Below are 19,481 nucleotides of genomic sequence, written 5' to 3'. Positions count from 1 at the left end.
AGTTTCCTCCAACTGAAGCAATTCTATGACTAGAAGCTTCAAAAGAGATGCAGATGAAAGCTGTATGTGGATAATTCAACAGGCATTTGAAGAAGGAATCAGGACAAGAATTCTTCTAGCAATATGCCAGTGTTTGCTCCTCCAGATTTCATCAGTACTGGTCCTCATTCAAACCTTCCTTCTGCAAACACTGCAGGAGGCCTCCTGCCAGTGCTCCTTTGCTCTGTGCCTCCTGTGGACTTTGTCCACAGAGAAGCCAGCCTGGACTGCACCAGAATTCCCACGCAAGCCTGAGGTGGTGCAGGGAGCTGCAGCTGGGCTTGCAGGCATTGTTTCTGGCGTTCCAGTGCTGGCTGTCACATCCCAGCAGCATGGGGGGGCGTGTGGGAGGGATTCAGGACCAAAGGAGAGGGGAAAGCGCTTAAGCTAACCTGGGAAAGACTTAGGTGAGAACAAAGTACCCTGCAGGGGGAGAAAGGCTCACCTTGTAAAACTCTGCTCAATGCTCCCCATTCCTCTTCCTTTTACCTTTGCCCACGCACAAAGGCTTCCCAGGGCTCTAGAAGCTGCACCTCCATAGCAAAACTTTGCCTTTTGGGTTGTTTGATTATACACTCTGTCAGCTTAACCTGAAAACAGGAACCTTGACTAAGCAAGTATGGAGTTGCTTGCAAGAGGTTTTTTTTATGCCTGCAAAACACTGTCAGCATATTTCTGTTTTGAATTAATTGCTTTTCCTTATTGTTTTATGATAGCTGAAATTGCCTGACTGGATGCCAGCACATAGGAACTGCTACATGGTTCTTGCATCTTATTTTATGGTCCAGCCTCTGTTCTGAACTAAACTGCCTACAAAATAGAATCCATTTGCTTCTGTTTCTGATGACATATTTATGGGGACTTTGATAAAGGGAAGGGGCATGGAAAGCAATCCAGACACTGCAAGAGGAAAAATGTTTGGGTTATTTTGTATTTCTTTCTGTAATATACACAACGACAGACCTCCTGAAACTTCCTTCCTCTTCTGTGTGAGTTGTCTGCACGTGGTTGTAGTCCAGCTCCAGGATGTCACTGTGGATGATGCTCCCTGTCACATCTCCTCTTCATATTCTTCTCACATTCTCATCTCGGGGTCACATCCAGATTGGATATCTGGGGCAGTGGGCTGAAGCCCATGAGCTTTGCCACCAGATAGTGAGTCCCTGGAAAGCACCTCTTGGTCTTGCACTGTACCTCAAGCCTTGCATCCTGCCTGTGCCCGCACCTGAGGCAGGAAGGCAGCCAGGCTCCAGCTGTTTTTCTTCCTGTTCAAAAGCCGCAGGGCTCCTCCAACGGCTGTCTGGCAGCGCCTTTGCTTTCCTGAAGAACTGCTTTTGCCCGTGGGTTAGAGGCCGCACTGAGGGGAAAAAAAAAGAGGCGTTGAGAAAAACTTTGTACCTCCCCGTCGGGGAATCGAACCCCGGTCTCCCGCGTGACAGGCGGGGATACTTACCACTATACTAACGAGGAACTGTACAGTAGTCTGTTTTACAGCAGTCGCCAAATGGTTTCTGCAGCTCGCGGCACGGTGATGCACTGATCCCACCCCCTGCAACCCGCTGCGCCCCGCTGGGCGCCCTACCGTGCACCACGGGAATTGTAGTTCTCCTCTCGCTGCCGGCACACTTATGGGTCGGAGGCTAGAACTACGACTCCCAGCTGCTAGCACGCGGGCCCGCTCCACCTCTCGGCGGCGGGCGGGGCGGCTGCGGTGTGGCCGGCGGCAGCGCGGCGCAGGGCGGCGATCGCGTGAGCGATGGCGGCGGATCCCAGCTCCTTCGCTTCGCCCTCCTGCTGCCGCACGCGCCACCTCTACCTGCGCTGCCGCGTGGACTTCGGCGCGCGGGCGCTGCGGGGCACGGCGGCCTTCACCGCGCGCGCCGAGCGCGAGGCGCTGCGTAGCCTGGTAACGGCGGGGGGCAGGGAAGGGTAGTTCGGGACGGGACGGGACGGGCTGGGGGCGCGACCCTCGTGCCGCCCGCCGCGCCCGGGCCCGGCTTGTGAGAGGCGAGCGCAGGTCCGCGGGCTGAGGGCGAGCGGCCGCGATCGGGGGCGCTTCGTCTCCTCGCTTCCCGCCGCCGCGGTGTCACCACCCCTCAGCAACCGCCCTCGGTCGTCGTCCCGGCCGTGCTTTCTCTCCCACTGTCGGAGACCACCTCCGCTTTGTGGGGCTCCTTCGCCCCTGCCTCCCCGGGCTCGCGGGCGGACCCCCGGGCTAGAAGCCCCTTGCTGCCACTGGACGGCCCAGCTGTCCAGCTTGTCGCAAGGGAAGGGCAGAAACGTGTCGTTCCCCCATTAAAATAGCGAAGAGGTGGGAACAAACTATCGGCGAACGACGCTTAAGCTTTTCCCACGTGTTTTATTGTGCCGGCTGCTTTCGCGGTTCGCTACGCGAATAAACATGGAAACCCCTTCAGCTTTGCCTTGCAAAGTGAAGTTTGAGGGTCATTTTTTTCATGCTGGCTCCCTGACATCTTTACTTTAAAGAAAAGTAATCCATTCTGTTAATAATAACAACAAGTAAAACTTCATTCCTGCTGCAGATGGTAGTGCTTCGTTATTTAATTTGTTTTCTGTTGCATGAAAATGTGATTCAGAGTGGCTGGTTCAGATTGGAAGCCTTGGCAGGGGCTTTTCTATCATTCTCAGTATAGTAGCCCTTGTAAAGTATTTCACCTTGTGCTTTACTTAGGAAACTCCTTTCCTCTTTCACGGTCAGGAGCTGGTTTGCTTCCTTCTCCCACTCCTGCTTTCTGAGTGCAGTGATGCTCTTAAAGTGTTGGTCCCCAGTACTCAGCATAGTTACTAATTTTTTTTAGCTTTACCTAGTAAATGTTTTTTCCTTCAGACTTGTGTTTAAGATATTGATGAGTGCTGCTTTAACACTTTGACAGGTAACATTTGCTTCATTACAGGTGCTGGATACAAGAGCGGTACAGGTATTTAAAGTGACTGTAAATGGACAGGATGCCAAATTTGGGTTTGGAGAAAAGCACAGTTTCAAGGGGACCCCCTTGGAAATCACATTTCCCTTTGAGCTAAGAAGGTACACACTTTTTCCTCCTCACTTGGGCATTTTCCAATATGTACTGTACGAGCTGCTTGTCTGCCTGCAGAGTTGTTCTGTAAAGAGACTTAGAAAGTAGGGTGTTGCATTTATTTGTTATGAGCTTGTAAATTAATTAAATATTTAGCTTTCAAGGCTTTGGGACTCTGTACCCATTTCCAGGCCTAATATCATGGCCAAAATGAATCCCTAAAGTAAGAAGCAAATTTATGTGTAATGCATCACAGTGATCCACTGCTTCTTGTCAATACTTTTCTTTCTACTTCACCTACCTGAATTTTGTCCTGTTCAGAATTGCTGGAGCATGGCACATACAGAGTTACAGACCCTGTTTGCCTTTCTTTCCTACAAGGGTTGATCCTTGCTGCTATAATTAGGTAGAAGCATGTTTTCAAATAATAAAAGTACTTTTGTCTTGACTGTGCTAAGCCCAACTCCTTAAAAACTGGAGCTTGACTTTTGGCAGTGTGGGGGGGATAGAACTAACCATAATCTACTTCTTGAGTGGCATGAATTAAAAAGTTGTTGCCAAATTGCAATATACGATTTGGCAGTTTTCTTTAGGTGTTGTAATAACTCCATGGTATCTCACAGATGAGAGCTGTGATTGTATAAGGAGGTTCCCACATCCAAATAAAGTTGAAGTCTTCAGTTGCTGCTTGTTTCGTTTTCAGAACTGGTTATCACCTCTGCAAACTCATGTCTGGTTTCAAATTTTTGCTGTTGTTCTCTGAAGTGGTGCAATTCAGAAGCGTAATGTTGGGGAAGAAAGGAATATCCTATAGCAGCTGTCCCTTCTGGGGAAACACTTCTGATGTGAAGCTTGAACAAACAAAATACTTGGAGAGGCCAGAGCAGAGACATAGGCCTGTTTCTTTTGTTTCATTTTTAACCTTTTTTTTTTAATTAATTTCTGATTTTTTTTTTAATTGGTGGATTTCCTTGTAAGAAAAAAAAGCCACAAAAATGAAGTTACAAAATTTCCTTGTGAGGAAAAAAAAAGCCACAAAAATGAAGTTACAAGTTGTGAACATAAGAATTTGTAATCGTGTGAGATACAGTCCCCCATATAAGCATCAATAAAACAGTGATAGCAAAGGGTAGAACTTTGGTAGAACCCTGTGCAGTTGGTGTTCCTTATGGTAGGACAAATTGCTTTCTCTTGTCAAATATGTACTTTGGAATACTGGTTATAAACTGGATATGTAATCTATAGCATCCAAGTCCTGATTAGCTGAAGTTTGTTCTGATTTATGGCTGGATTGTTAATTCCAGATGGTTGTGTGTGTAAGCTGGAACTTTCTGATAACTAAGCAAATACTTCTGTGTAGAAACACACTTCTGTATGCTTTTGGTGCCAGTGATAGTTTTAATATGGTTTTAAAGAAAATGGGAGTATGAATGTGTCAGGGTTGTGTGTGCTGTCTTGTTAGCTGTTGCCTGCCCTGCACAGAGCTTAGTTTTTGCACCACTTCTGAAACCCTGAATAAAATTTGAACATTTTTTTTTATTGTTAGCCCTACTGTTAAGAGGATTTTCCAGAAATTACTATTATTTTTACTTATATGTTGTTATATTATTACTATTATGTTTTTTCTGCTCAAAGATCATACTCAGAAAACACAACATCAGCTGCAAAATCTAATTTATTTACAGAATACACAAATCCTGTGTTGCTGAAGCAAATATGTAGGCTTTATACACATTTTTGTTTGCTTATTGCAGTTGGATTTTTTTATAGTTATGTACACAATGTGAGGTAGTTGTCACAAAACTATATTTTTTTTATAATTACATATACAGTGTGACAAATATATGTATGTGGCTGGTCCAAATAGTTTAAAGGAAAAAAATCCGTGCTCTCCTTGAAAAGAGGAGAAAAAATTCTGGTTGTTAAAACAATAATAAAAGTGCCTTGGGACCAGCTAATTTTTACCATCACAACTGAAAGGGAAAAGTAGTTTTTAATATGCTCCTTGTGTTTATTTTTAATGCTTTTGAGACAGTGCTTAAGATCTGTTTTTCAGAGATCTTTGTAGAGAAATTTCAGTAGTGATCAGGAATTGGGTCAAAACAATCTGAATATCTCCTTTATTACACAGAGGACAAGAAGCAGTGGTTGAAATCTCCTTTGAGAGCTCTCCAAGGTCTTCAGCTCTCCAGTGGTTTTCTCCTGAGCAAACATCTGGCAAGAAGCATCCATTCCTCTTCAGCCAGTGTCAGGTTGAGTGGATTTCATTTTGATTTTCTTTTTAAAAATTTGCTTCCATACCACTGTAATTCCCCTGGCTTCTGAAGAGTTGGAAAGGAAAAGCAAGTGGAAGAAAGTACTTTAGACCATGACCTTTGATTGTGTGCATCCAAGGTGCTAAATGAACACACTTAAGTCAGGGCATTGCTGAGATTTTTGTCATATATTTGCAATTTAATAATTCCAGAACTGCTTCACCCTCTCCAGTGTTGTTGTTAAGGAACATGCAGCCCTTTGCAATCAACTTACGTGGTTCTTGATCTGTCTTAGTTTCCTTTACTTCTTTTAGAAAAGCTTTAATTATGGAAACTGCTGTGAGTTAGAAATAATAGGAAGTGGTGGTTTGTAGATAATGAATTCTCTGGAGGAGCTGTGTAGATTTCCAGTATAATATAGTAGTTTGATTTATTTCTAGTTCTCTGGATTAGAAAGATTATCTTTTTGCCTTATGGTTTTGGGGTTTTTTTTCTCCTCTTGCCAGGCTGCCCACTGCAGAGCCATCTTTCCATGCCAAGACACACCTGCTGTGAAGCTAACCTACTATGCAGAGGTAGGTGAACCTAAGTCATGTATGTCTAAAAAAAAACTAATGCAATGGGTGACTTTTTTTTGTAGCTGTCAGCATATACTGTAGAGTCGAACCAGAGAACATTGATTTTCAATTTAATGTAAGAGCCAAACACTCCTTATTTGCCTGTTGCACTTCTGTAGTTTTACCATTTTCTTACACATCTTGTCATTTGTTTTTTCCTCTCCATGCACCTTTATTTCCAAGAGGGAAAAAAAAAAAAAACCCAAAAAAAAAACCCAAACCAACCAGAAAGCCCCCCAACCAACAAACCAGAAAGCCCCCAACCAACAAACCAGAAAGCCCCCCAACCAACAAACCAGACAGCCCCCAACCAACAAACCAGAAAGCACCCAACCAAGAAACCAGAAAGCCCCCCAACCAACAAACCAGAAAGCCCCCAACCAACAAACCAGAAAGCCCCCCAACCAACAAACCAGACAGCCCCCAACCAACAAACCAGAAAGCCCCCAACCAACAAACCAGACAGCCCCCAACCAACAAACCAGAAAGCCCCCAACCAACAAACCAGAAAGCCCCCAACCAACAAACCAGAAGCCCCCAACCAACAACCAGAAAGCCCCCAACCAACAAACCAGACAGCCCCCAACCAACAAACCAGAAAGCCCCCAACCAACAAACCAGAAAGCCCCCCAACCAACAAACCAGACAGCCCCCAACCAACAAACCAGAAAGCCCCCAACCAACAAACCAGAAAGCCCCCCAACCAACAAACCAGAAAGCCCCCAACCAACAAACCAGAAAGCCCCCCAACCAACAAACCAGACAGCCCCCAACCAACAAACCAGAAAGCCCCCAACCAACAAACCAGAAAGCCCCCCAACCAACAAACCAGACAGCCCCCAACCAACAAACCAGAAAGCCCCCAACCAACAAACCAGAAAGCCCCCCAACCAACAAACCAGACAGCCCCCAACCAACAAACCAGAAAGCCCCCCAACCAACAAACCAGAAAGCCCCCCAACCAACAAACCAGACAGCCCCCAACCAACAAACCAGAAAGCCCCCAACCAACAAACCAGACAGCCCCCAACCAACAAACCAGAAAGCCCCCCAACCAACAAACCAGAAAGCCCCCCAACCAACAAACCAGACAGCCCCCAACCAACAAACCAGAAAGCCCCCAACCAACAAACCAGAAAGCCCCCAACCAACAAACCAGAAAGCCCCCCAACCAACAAACCAGACAGCCCCCAACCAACAAACCAGAAAGCCCCCAACCAACAAACCAGAAAGCCCCCCAACCAACAAACCAGACAGCCCCCAACCAACAAACCAGAAAGCATCCCCACCCAACTAAAAAAAGTGCTGTAGTAGGAAAGAAATAGGTTCTTAAACGAGGAAAAGGTGATAGTAAGACATCAAAGAAGTAGAGGTGTAGAGTAAGAATATTTTAAATGACTCTCACTTTAAATGACTCGCATGTATGCCTTAAGTGTTGTATTCTGGTATCTAGTTAGGGGGTCTTTGCAGTCCTAGCATAAATGGTCCATGAGTAGTGTCAAGGAAGCAAAGTGCAGATATGCAATGTGACATTCCAGTTCAGAAGTCTGAAGCAAGTGAAAGCTCTGACTTCTGTCAGAGGTAGTCCTTTCAGCTAGTTAAACAATACCAGCCTTTAAGACATCATTTTCTATCTACCTTACATACAACAGAACAAGTCTGGGCTACTCTTTTATTTGCTATTGCTGCTTCTAGTACGTTGTGCCATCCTGTGTGCCAGCTGAGTCCCTCATAGTTAGGTCATCTTTCAGATCTCTGTGCCTAAAGAGCTGGTGGCCCTTATGAGTGCAAATCGTGACGGGGAGATGCCTGACCCAGAGGACAGCAGTCGGAAGCTATACCAGTTCAGCCAGAATGTAAGTGCCCCAGGCTGGTCAGCACAGGCCTGAGGTCTGACTCCTAACTCATGCACTTCACAATCACTTCAGATATGGTTTTGATTTCATCAGTAAATCACAGATTCATTGAATGGATTGGGTTGGAAGGCACCTTAAAGATCATCTGGTGGTTAACCTCCTGCCATGGGCAGGGACACCTCCCACCAGCCCAGGTTGCTCAAGGACTCATCCAGCCTGGCCTTGAGCACTTCCAGTGAGAGGACATCCACATCATCCCTGAGCAACCTGTTCAGTGTCTCACCACCCTCACTGTAAAGAATTTCTTCCTAATCTCCAGTCTAAATCACCCTTCTTGTAGCTTCAATCCATTACCCCTCATCCTGTCCCTTCTGACAGCAGAGAATTTTTCTTTATTATTTTTTTTTTCTTAGAAGTGAAAACTCTGGCTTTAATGGAAAGTATTTCCAGCTAATTAAAGATTACTGTTCTCAGATGAAGTTTTATTAAGTGGTGCAGTTAGTTTAATGGTTTTGCTGCTCCTAAAGTGACAGTCTCAATTGTCTGGCGTTTTTTTTTTACACAGCTTTTTGCATTACAGTTCTGATGTTTATGGGATCTCTTGGTGAGCTTAGTTCATTTTGTTGAACAAGCAGATAAAAATAACATAAACTTTAGAAAGACATTGTTTTAGTAAGCTGATCTGAGCTGTTGAGGGAGTGAACGGCCGCAGGGAGGGGTGGAATGGTGTGACTGGAGGAGGGGGGAGGGAAAGCTGCTCTGAAACGCAATGGCTATTGGTTCTTCTGGCTGCTACATGAAACCTGAGAGGCAAGAACGGGAGAGAGAGAAAAAGAAGTTGTCACTTTACCTGCCAGCTCTTCAGTGTGCAGTGTTCTGCCTTCTCTGTGGAGCCAAAACATGTCACACGGTCTAATGCAGAAGGCTTCAGTGTTTTATCTTACCAGAGCTGTATGTCATCTGGAAATACACTGTTGATAAAGTGGACCTGTACAAGGAATAACATTTAGTTTAATTGAAATGATGCTGCACTTCCTAATATAAAAAAAAAAAAATAACATTAGAAGTAAATTAAGATTTTCAGATTATCAGACTGAGCATCAAAATGTAGGGATATAGTGACAGTCATTTAATAACTTGTCTGTAACAAACTACACTATAGCTTAGAAAGGTTGGGCCTGATGATCTTTGGGGTCCCTTCCAACCTGGCATTCTGTGCTTTTTTCAGGAATAGATTGTGTAGGTTAATGTATTAAAATTAAAACACAATGATGGGGTATTCTAATAAAGGATATTGAAGTGGTTTGAGGATAATGGTGGAATAAAAAAAGTACTTCTTGTAGGGAAAGGGGTATCATGTAATGCAGAGAGTCCAACGGAGAGCTAGGAGGATGATGAAGGGACTTGAACATCTCTGAAGAAAGACTGAGAGCCCTGGGGCTGTTTAGTCTGGAGAAGAGAAGGCTGAGAGGGGAGCTTACTAATGACTATAAATATCTGAGGGGTGGGTGTCAAGAGGAAGGTGCCAGGCTCTTTTCAGTGGTGCCCAGTAACAGGACAAGGAACAATGGCTATAAGCTGCAACACAGGAAGTTCCACCTCAACATGAAGAGAAACTTCTTTGCTGTGAGAGTGCTGGAGCCCTGGAGCAGGCTGCCCAGAGAGGTTGTGGAGTCTCCTTCTCTGGAGACTTTCAAGACCAGTCTGGACATATTCCAGTGTGGCCTGCCCTGGGAGATCCTCTTTGGCATGAGGGCTGGACTCAGTGATCTCCAGAGGTCCCTTCCAAATCCTGACATTTTATGATAATATGATTTGGGGAGGAGAAAACCAATACCTTTATTATAGCATGCAACTATGGAGGAAATGTTTAGACTTCTTTATTGGCATACCTTTGGTTTTCCTTGAATCATTAATGCTAATAGCTCACATTACAGATAACAGTTCTTTGTTTTTCATGTTCTTCACTAGGTGCCTATTCCTTGCTACTTGATTGCTTTAGTAGTTGGAGCTTTAGAAAGCAGGTGAGTGAATCTGCACAAAATATAAATATTAATGGTTGTAACAGATCTTTAGAGTTACCTTTTTTTTTCTTAGCCTATTTTTTCCAGATGTAAAAGCTGTTAAATTCAGTTAAACTGTTTATTTGTATCAAACTGCATATATTTTGATTCACTCTTGCATCATTTTTTTCTATAGAATATACTTTTTTTGTGTAACTTGAAGTATCCTGAAGAGTTTGGAATTGATTTGAACCACTAAGGGCTTTTTTCTAGCTCAAGGAATAGCATCTTTTGCCTCAGGGAACAGAGAAACCTTGTCAAGTACAAAAGGCAGAAAGTTATAGCCTCAGTTTTGCTGCTGATCGCTCAAGGATGTGTTTAGATAATCTAGATTATTTATATTGGGGCATTACAGCATTTTAAAATTGGCAAATTTTCAATTTCAATCAGGATTTCCAATTTATTTGTCCTCAACAGTGGGTGTGTTCCATTTGCTTTGTGTTTTAAAGCCCTATGTTAACACTCAAAAGAGGCAAAGACTTTCTAATGAGTTTCTTCAGCAGCATGAGGACAAATTTTCCACAGAACTATTTCCAGCTCAGTGTCTCAGTGACAGTTTTACTTTCACAGGAAGATTGGCCCAAGGACACTGGTGTGGGCTGAAAAGGAGCTAGTGGATAAATCAGCCTATGAATTTGCAGAGGTGGGTAATTAACACACAGAAAATGTTATGTAAGCTAATTGTTTCACATAGCACTGGAACAAGAACAAGGTGGAGTTAGTGTTTTGTTCATCTGTAGCTCCCACCTCCAAAACTGCTGCTGTTCTATCACAAGATTGCTACTGAAAATAAACATTGCTACTGTCTTGTGCTCAGTTTGCATGTGGGACATGCCAAGGTGAAAGAGAATGAAGTGTGGCTTCCACAGCTTATTCCTTGTTCAGTGTTTGTGCTCTGAAGTCACTTTCAAAACTAATACTGAATTCTTGTTTCAGGCTGAAGCCATGCTGAAAACAGCAGAAGATTTAGCAGGGCCCTACGTGTGGGGACAGTATGATTTGTTAGTCTTGCCACCTACTTTCCCTTATGGTGGTATGGAGAATCCTTGTCTTACTTTTGTAACTCCAACACTGCTGGTAAGTGTAACACTGACAAAAGTCAACTCTCCTTAGGCCTTGCTTTATTCAGTAAGTGGTGGAAATTAATCCACAAATTATATTAATCTTCCCCTTAAAAAGAAATCTAAGTGTTCCTGGCTCCTTTGAAGTTAGGGGGCAGAACTGAAACTGCTTTAAGTGATATATTTTTGATGTTTACTTGAACTAACAATTGCCTTTTTGTTTTGTTTTCAGGCAGGTGATCGATCTCTATCAAATGTAAGTGCAGACCAGGTTCATGTCTTCAAGGAGAACACAACTGAAAGTTGTATCTTAACTTCCTTTTTAATAGATGCTTGGACACTTGGTCTCTTTTTCTTTTGGGGAATTAAAAAGTGAAGGCAGTGGCTCAGAGTCTTACAGAGTGAGTTTTAGTTCAAGTAAACTCTAGAAAATTGGAGATGTGTAAGGAACAAATAAAACCATGGGTGCCTGTTTGCATCAGGGGCTGACTGAACTTAGCTGCTCAGTAGCTCTTTTCCTGTCCTAGTATGGCTTGAGTTGAAAGCCATCTAGTTCCAAGCCTTCTGCCATGGGCAGGAACACTTCCAGCTACACCAGATTGTTCAAAGCCCCATCTAGGCTGTTTTCAAACACATCCAGGTATATATATATATATATATGTGTAAAAACCACAACTGAATTATCTCATTGAAATTGTAGGGAACTCCTTCCTCTCTCTCTGCACTAGAGCTCACACTGCTTACAGTTGTCTTTTGAAGTGGAAATCATGAATAAGTTTTGAGTAGACTCTTTTTTTTCTGTAAAGCTGAGTGCTCAAGATGCTGTTTATCTCCTGTCTTTCTACTAGACTGGTACACTGCTAAAGAAAAAAGAATAAAATAGGATTATCTTGTCCCCAGACCAGTGAAATATTTGACATGGATACTTTTTTAGTGTATCCTGCATCATTTCATGATACATTTTAATGCATCTTGCACTCTTTCTTCTGTTTTCTCCCTGTTTGATACACAGATGTGTGTTTGAAACACAGGTGTGACAGTAGCACTTGGCATGGATCCAGTGTTCTGAAATGTGATTTCCTAAACCAAGTATCTGCACCATGCTACCAGGGGAATTATTTTTGCTGATCAATGTGGCTTGCAGGCTGGACATCCAAAATTATTTCTGCAGAAGGCTCAGCAGGATAGTGTTAGTCCTCTAAAATTGTAAGTTTAGAGAGCTGTGAATGCTGACTGGCTTTGGGAAGGTAGTGCAGGAAGTGAGATCCCATTAGAGTGTTTTTCTTTCTGTTGGGGTTTGGTGTTCATTTTCCAGAGGAGTCTAAATGGTAGGTGTCTTTTTTGTTTGTTTGTTTTAGGTTATCGCTCATGAAATCTCTCACAGCTGGACAGGAAACTTGGTAACAAACAAAAACTGGCAGCACTTTTGGTAGGTGTGATGTTCAGTGCAATGCAAATGGTAGTTTAAAATGAATGTGTGAAGAAACAAAGCCAGCAACTCCAGTTTGCCCTCCTCTGCAGGCTGAACGAGGGCCACACGGTGTACCTGGAGCGCAGGATTGGGGGGCGGCTCTTTGGTGAACAGTTCAGGCACTTCCAAGCCCTGGGAGGTTGGAGGGAGCTGCAGCATTCAGTGAGTTTTTCAAGTTATGGTAACTTTAGGTTCAAGTATATACCTTAATCAAATCTGATTTCATATGTTTTCCACAAATAAGAGCTGTCAGGTCAGCCTGGAACGTGCTATCCAGAGAGGTGCTGGGGTCTCCATCGATGGATTCATTGAAAGCCTGCCTGGACTCTGTCCTGTGCAGCTTGCTCTGGGTGAACCTGTTCTGGCAGAGGGTTGGACTAGATGGTCTCCAGAGGTCACTTCCAACCCCTACCATTCTGTGATTCTCTTAAGCATATTTGTAAGCAGTTGAAAGCTGTAAAACTGCCTGCAGGCATTGGCCATCAGAATTGCCAGTGCCTCATGCAAGTAGCTGATTTCCTTTATTTCCTGTGTACTCCCTTATAACTGAGGATGCTTGTACTCTCTTACTGTCCAGGAGAGGGGTTTAGTTTTCTGTTTAGCTAGCACAGTTAAGCTTCAGCTCTCAGAGCTCCAGCCTGTGATATTTCCAGCTCTCTCCCTCAGTTTGGTTCATGCAGTTTACCTGATTTCCTATGAATATTTCCTCATTGGATTTTATTCTTCATGCTACCTATTTAAATCAAGTAGTTTAAATTCTTTATCTAAATTTATCCTGTTATTAACAGTTTATTAGGTGCTTGTGATTAGACCAGATATGACAATAACAAACTGCTTTGTGACAGATGGAGCACAGAGTGATTGATCCTAACATCTTTCTGTTTGTGCTGTCAGAAACTGATAAAACAATGAGGAAAATGTGAAATGTTTTGTGCAGATTCAGAAACTTCAGAAAAAATAATGACAGAAAACTTTGAAATGAGGCCATCTTTAGTTTTGGATGGGTTATACCTTTCCTAATAATTTACAGGAGTGCTGCCCTCCCTAAGTGAATTGTTTTGTTTGTTTTTTTTCTTGTGTCTTTGTCACAGATAAATACTCTTGGAGATAAAAATCCTTTAACTAACCTCATCCCTAATCTGAATGAAGTAGATCCTGATGTTGCCTTTTCATCTGTTCCATATGAGAAAGGCTTTGCTTTGCTTTTTTACCTTGAACAACTTCTTGGAGGACCAGGTAAGTGTTTGTTAGTCAGACTTTTATATGCGAGTGTTTCCCATTTTAATTCCAAACACTGAAATGTGTTTGTTTTTTATCTGTTAGATGTCTTCATGGGCTTCCTGAAGGCTTACATTCAGCAGTTTGCTTATAAGAGCATAGAGACTGAGGACTGGAAAAATTTCTTGTACTCCTACTTCAAGGATAAGGTTGGGAAGTATTTCAAACTTGAAACCTTTTAATTATGTGCAGCTATGGCATAGTCTAGGAGTTGCCTTCTTTAAGGATCAGTTCTTTGTCTCACTCTTCTTTATCTCAAGATATTAATATGATATAGTCTGGAATCTTACAAAGATGGGTGGTTTGCATTTTTGATGCATTTTGTTGGGATTTGGGTTTGGTGGGGGTTTTAGTTTGGGTGTTCATATTTTGTTTTGTTTGTTTGGGGGTTTGATTTATTTTTAGGCTGGTTGGTTTGGGATTGGTTTTTTGGTTTTTTTTGTCATTGGGGCTGTTTTTTTGGTGGGGGGGTGTCTGTTTTGGGCTGTGGTTGGGGTGTGTGTCTTTGGGGCTGTTTTTGGTGAGGGGTTTGTGTCTGGGGCTTTTTTTTTGGTTGGGGTTTGTGTCTTTGGGACTTTTTTGGGTTGGGGTGTGTGTCTTTGGGGCTTCTTTGGGTTGGGGTGTGTGTCTTTGGGGCTTTTTTTGGTTGGGGTTTGTGTCTTTGGGACTTTTTTGGGTTGGGGTGTGTGTCTTTGGGGCTTTTTTTGGTTGGGGTGTGTGTCTTTTGGGTTTTTTTTGGGGGGGAGGAGGTGCTTGGGGCTGTTTTTGATGGGGGCTGTGTTTTGTGGAAGGCAATATTTTACTCTGTATAGGATTCTCCAGGTTAATTGAAGGGATGTTAAGGGTAAAAAGACAACCTAGTTTTGTTGTAGGATATGCTTTTCTCTAAGATTTAAGATTGAGTAAGAATTTGTGTTGCTTTGTAGGTAGATGTTCTTGATAAGGTTGACTGGAACTCATGGTTTTATGCTCCAGGAATGCCACCAGCAAAGCCTGTGTAAGCTGCATTCTGTTATAGTTCATCTCCTTCTCCAGAGTGCTCAAGGTTTTCCAAACAGTCATGAAGCAGTTTGTAAACAAGGTGAAAGTCTTCCCAGAAAATGCCCAGTGCTGTGTAGAAATTGATAGAGGTATATACAGGGGGGGGAAATTGCTGCTGTTACTGTTTTCAATTTTTTTTTTTTTTTATTCTGGTGGAAATTTGTTTGGTTTTGAAAGGAGGTTGGAGTGAGGTTGGTGTTGGCCTCTTCTCCCAACTAATTCATGACAGGACAAGAGGTAATGGCCTCAAACTGTGCCAGGGGAAATTTAGGTTGGATATTAAGAATTTCTTTGCTGCAAGAGTGGTCAGGCATTGGAACAGGCTGCCCAGGGAGATGAGGGAGTCACCATCCCTAGAGGTGGCCAAGAAATGAATAGATGTGGCACTTGGGGACGTGGTCTGGTGGGCATGGAGGTGGCAGGTAGAAGGTTGGTTTTGATGAGCTTGGAGGAATTTTTTTCAGCCTTCGTGATTCTGTGATTCTTCTAAGTTGCCAGGAAAGATTCTCCTTTCAGCTCTGAGGTATGATATGCATAGGAACATATGCTCAGAAGTATTGATCATCTTAGTGTGTGGGATCAAGGAATAGTGCCACCTGTGCACACTGTGCATCTAGCTAAAGCTGAGATGTATTTCATCATAACAGATCTTCTGTAAATTGTGTTGGAGCCTACAAGAAGCACATGTGGAGCCATTTGAAAATAATTTCTAAACATTCTTGTAAAAATACCTACAAAAGCTTCTTGTAGTTTCAGTGTGTGATTATTTGTTCTTATTTATTTGACAGGTATGATATGACACTAGCAGATGCCTGCATTGCCTTGTGTGACAGATGGGTCAAAGTGAGTGATTAAAGAATGCTGAGGTGTCTGTGTCTTAAAGCTAGCTCCTTTTATACAAAGTCAGCCATTCTCTCCTCAACTCTGGCATTTCCTGAGTAGGAGAGTATGGCTGACAGGGATCTTTGCATGGTGAGACCACACCTGGAATGCTGTGCCCAGTTTTGGGCTCCCCAATTCAAGAGACAGGGGAGAGTCCAACGGAGAGCTAGGAGGATGATGAAGGGACTTGAACATCTCTGAAGAAAGACTGAGAGCCCTGGGGCTGTTTAGTCTGGAGAAGAGAAGGGGAGCTTACTAATGACTATAAATATCTGAGGGGTGGGTGTCAAGAGGAAGGTGCCAGGCTCTTTTCAGTGGTGCCCAGTAACAGGACAAGGAACAATGGCTATAAGCTGCAACACAGGAAGTTCCACCTCAACATGAAGAGAAACTTCTTTGCTGTGAGAGTGCTGGAGCCCTGGAGCAGGCTGCCCAGAGAGGTTGTGGAGTCTCCTTCTCTGGAGACTTTCAAGACCAGTCTGGACATATTCCAGTGTGGCCTGCCCTAAGAGATCCTCTTTGGCATGAGGGTTGGACTCTGATCTCCAGAGGTCCCTTCCAAACCCTGACATTTTATGATAATATGATTTGGGGAGGAGAAAACCAATACCTTTATTATAGCATGCAACTATGGAGGAAATGTTTAGACTTCTTTATTGGCATACCTTTGGTTTTCCTTGAATCATTAATGCTAATAGCTCACATCAGACAGTTGCTTTACTCCTTCCCTTCCCCTTCTTGTACTATCTTGTACCAATACAAATTGGTATCTTTTTTACATGAAGTGGCTCAATAGATAATGCAGATGTCCACATAAAACATTACACCTGATTTTACTTTAAAATACCTATTGAAAACTTGAGTAACCTTTCTTTTGTAGGCAAAAGAGAGTGACTTGGGCTCATTCAGCTCAGAAGACCTGAAGGAGATGTCCTCTCATCAGTTGATTGAGTTCCTGGTCCTGCTGCTTCTGGAGGTAATTGAGCACCTAGGGTAGCTTGACTCTGGTGTCACAAAAGCAGGCACAGAAACCCTTTGGATTTGTCCTTTTGGATTTCAGTTGTCCATTTTTCTTTCAGTTGTTTTAAATTTTGCTAAAAGAATCCACTCTCATGATACATAGTTACTAAAACTTTAACCTGGCTTCCCTGCCTGTCTGGCTCTGTAGCTAATGAGCACCACCCAAAGTATTTTGGATTGAAAGGGAAAAGCAAAACTTAAAAAGGTGCTTGAATTTGTCTGCATTTGATGTTACAGCAAATAACTTATAAATAAAACAAATGCTTTGTCTGTTTCAATAGAACTGGATGTAGGAATTTGCTAATGGCTATTCTCTGCCCCTTCTCTGATACTATGAGAAGGTGAAAGGATGAAGTATAAATACGTAAGCTTTTATATATGAAATTATTTTTATAGCAGCAGTCTTGAATGAACCTGGTTTGGTTTTCTTTGAAGTCTGTGGCTTGAAGTGTGGCTCATTCTGACTCTGCAATTTTCTTTTTCAGCCTCCTCTTCCACTGTCACATGTCCAAAGAATGCAGCAAGTGTATAACTTCAATGCTGTAAACAACTCTGAAATAAGACTCAGGTTTGTTCTAGCACAGGCAGTTTGCTGATCTTCAAGGCTTTCATAAAAGAAGAGTCCTGGTTCGCACATAGCCAGTTGTACAGAACTGGTGTAAGGGCTTGGGGTTTTTTTATCAGTTCCTGTGCAAGCATGCTTGCTGCAGTGGTGTTCTGTTGTCTATGAATTGGATAAATACAGTCTAGTAGAAGAGTTAGAAGTGAGCAGTGGATTAGCTGTGCTTGATTTTCATCTGTCACACTAGCAAAGGAACAGGCTGCCCAGGGATGTGGTTGAGGCCTATCCCTGGAGACATTCAAGATCAGACTTGATGTGGCCCTGGGCAGCCTGATCTTAGCTGGGTCCCTGCTGACTGTGGAGGGGTTGGACAAGATGACCTTTGAAGAGCCCTTCCAACGTGATGCAATCTGTGAACCTGACCACCTGAGAGCTTATTTTGTTATCCAGTAGTATTGGATAATCCAGCAGTGAGCCTCTCTGTGACCCAAAGAGATGTGAAAAATCTTTCCAGGATTTAGTCAAGACCAAATCTTCCGGACTTCCCTGAGGAGTTCTGCTGATGTGCCTTTTTTTGTTGCAGGTGGCTGCGCCTTTGCCTCAGGTCCAAGTGGGAAGAAGCTATTCCTCTGGCTTTAAAAATGGCAACAGAGCAGGGCAGGATGAAGTTTACTCGACCCTTGTTTAGGTAAAAGTCATCTCCAGATTGTAGGAGCTGGTGCTGTTGGCATTCTTTTAGTATCATGCTCGACCCTGGACCTGTGTTTATGGTACATTTTGAAGTGATAGAGAATTTCCTTGGTGCTGAGCAACCTTAGTCAATTTCTACTCTGTAGCAGAAGAAAGCTTAGTCTCCCAGCATGCTCCTTATTGTGAGCCTTTCAGGGGAAAAGCAGAACTTTGAGATAATCCCCACTGTACTATTTGCATGGTTTGGTTTTTGTTTGTTTGTGGTTGTTCTTTTTTTGTTGTTCCTGTTTTGGTGGTTGGTTGGTTGGTTTATTTTTCCATTGTGCTTTATTTTATCTTATTGGGCTTGTGTTTTTTTTTTTTCTCCCTGTCTTTTCCAGGGACCTTTACAATTTTGACAAATCTCGAGATCTGGCTGTCAAAACATACCTGGAGCACAGAGCTTCCATGCATCCAGTCACTTCAATGCTTGTGGGAAAAGACTTGAAACAGAATCAGTGACAAAACAGAATCAGTGACAGATTTTACAGATGTCTTTGACGTTTTCTTGTTGCTGAAAGAAGAGGCTGACTCCACAAACTGTTGACACACCTGCTTGATTGTGCCATAGCATGCTCTGTTTAATTTAGCTCAAAATGAACTTTTCCAAATCAAGGTCGGTACTTCCTATTTTGCATTTCCAGGTAAAGCAGCAAAATTGCTAAATCTCTGGAAATGGGAGAAGGAATTTTGTTAAGAAGCAATGTTTAGGACACACACATAAAAGCTGTTCTGAGATACAGTCACATGTCAATCATGGAATTTAGAAACACTGAAAATTTAACTGGTGGATAGTATGGCCCTTGGTGCACAGCTTTCTTCTTCACAGCAACACGTTGGAAACTTGAAGTATCTGAAGAGTAAAAAATAAATCTCTGCATTGTCAACTTGTCTGTGCATTGGTCTGTACAAAAAGCTTTGAAATAGTTGGGGTTTATCCTTTTTTTTCTGTTGTTGTTGATCGTGGGTCCAAGAGGACCACAGCATTCTGGTGTTAGGGTTGAATTTCCTCTCCAGCCCTGTTTTGTCATGGCTGCCTTGTTAGAATTCCTCATGTTCATCACAATGGGATGGCTTTGCTTCATTATTCCTTTAGGAGCCTTTGCTGTGCACTGAGAGCAGTGGTCCAAAATACTTCCTGGTTTTCTATTTTTAGCAAACCTGGAATTTTTATCAAATTTCAGATTTCATACCTTGCTATTGTGTTTTTAGTAACTCATTTAAGTTATTTCATCCCACTGCATATTTCCAACACTTCTGATTATTGCAGGAGGGAGCCTGAGGCCCAATTTTTTTCTCTGCCCTATTTGAGCTTTTTAATATTTCCATTTGTTAACCAGTACTGGGCATCACCAGTTACACAGTGGTGTAACTACTTCAAGTTGGGGTAAAAAACAACCAGAGAGAGCTGCTTTGGATTGTTACAGGGCTCTTTTGCAGATGACACCAAATTGGGTGGGAGTGTTGATCTGCTTGAGGGTCGGAAGGCTCTGCAAAGGATCCAGGGGCTGAGGTCACTTGTACAAGGTTTGACAAAGCCAAGGACCAGGTCCTGCACTTGGGTCACAC

General features: G+C 43.0%; 1 protein-coding gene and 1 non-coding gene across 2 annotated transcripts; one reads left to right on the top strand and one right to left on the bottom strand.

Moving 5' to 3' along the window:
• Positions 1–1,437: 1,437 nt before the first annotated feature.
• On the bottom strand, positions 1,438–1,509 carry TRNAD-GUC (transfer RNA aspartic acid (anticodon GUC)). Its single transcript has one exon. It is a non-coding gene; the product is annotated as a tRNA-Asp (tRNA).
• A 286-nt stretch (positions 1,510–1,795) lies between these two features.
• LTA4H (leukotriene A4 hydrolase) lies at positions 1,796–18,765 on the top strand. Its single transcript, XM_054386768.1, has 19 exons — positions 1,796–1,945; positions 2,955–3,085; positions 5,209–5,329; positions 5,839–5,907; positions 7,701–7,805; positions 9,777–9,829; positions 10,439–10,511; positions 10,805–10,945; positions 11,162–11,185; positions 12,288–12,358; positions 12,451–12,562; positions 13,492–13,636; positions 13,724–13,827; positions 14,605–14,675; positions 15,508–15,562; positions 16,482–16,577; positions 17,107–17,189; positions 17,767–17,871; positions 18,254–18,765. Exons 1-19 carry the CDS (start codon positions 1,796–1,798, stop codon positions 18,372–18,374), a joined length of 1,830 nt encoding a protein of 609 aa, XP_054242743.1. The 3' UTR covers positions 18,375–18,765.
• The last annotated feature ends 716 nt before the right edge of the window (positions 18,766–19,481 follow it).

The sequence above is a fragment of the Indicator indicator genome, chromosome 14 (genome assembly GCF_027791375.1).
Source record: "Indicator indicator isolate 239-I01 chromosome 14, UM_Iind_1.1, whole genome shotgun sequence".
NCBI lineage: Eukaryota > Metazoa > Chordata > Aves > Piciformes > Indicatoridae > Indicator > Indicator indicator.
Note: the sequence above shows the minus strand (reverse complement) of the source record. Positions and strands in the feature narration are given on the sequence as shown.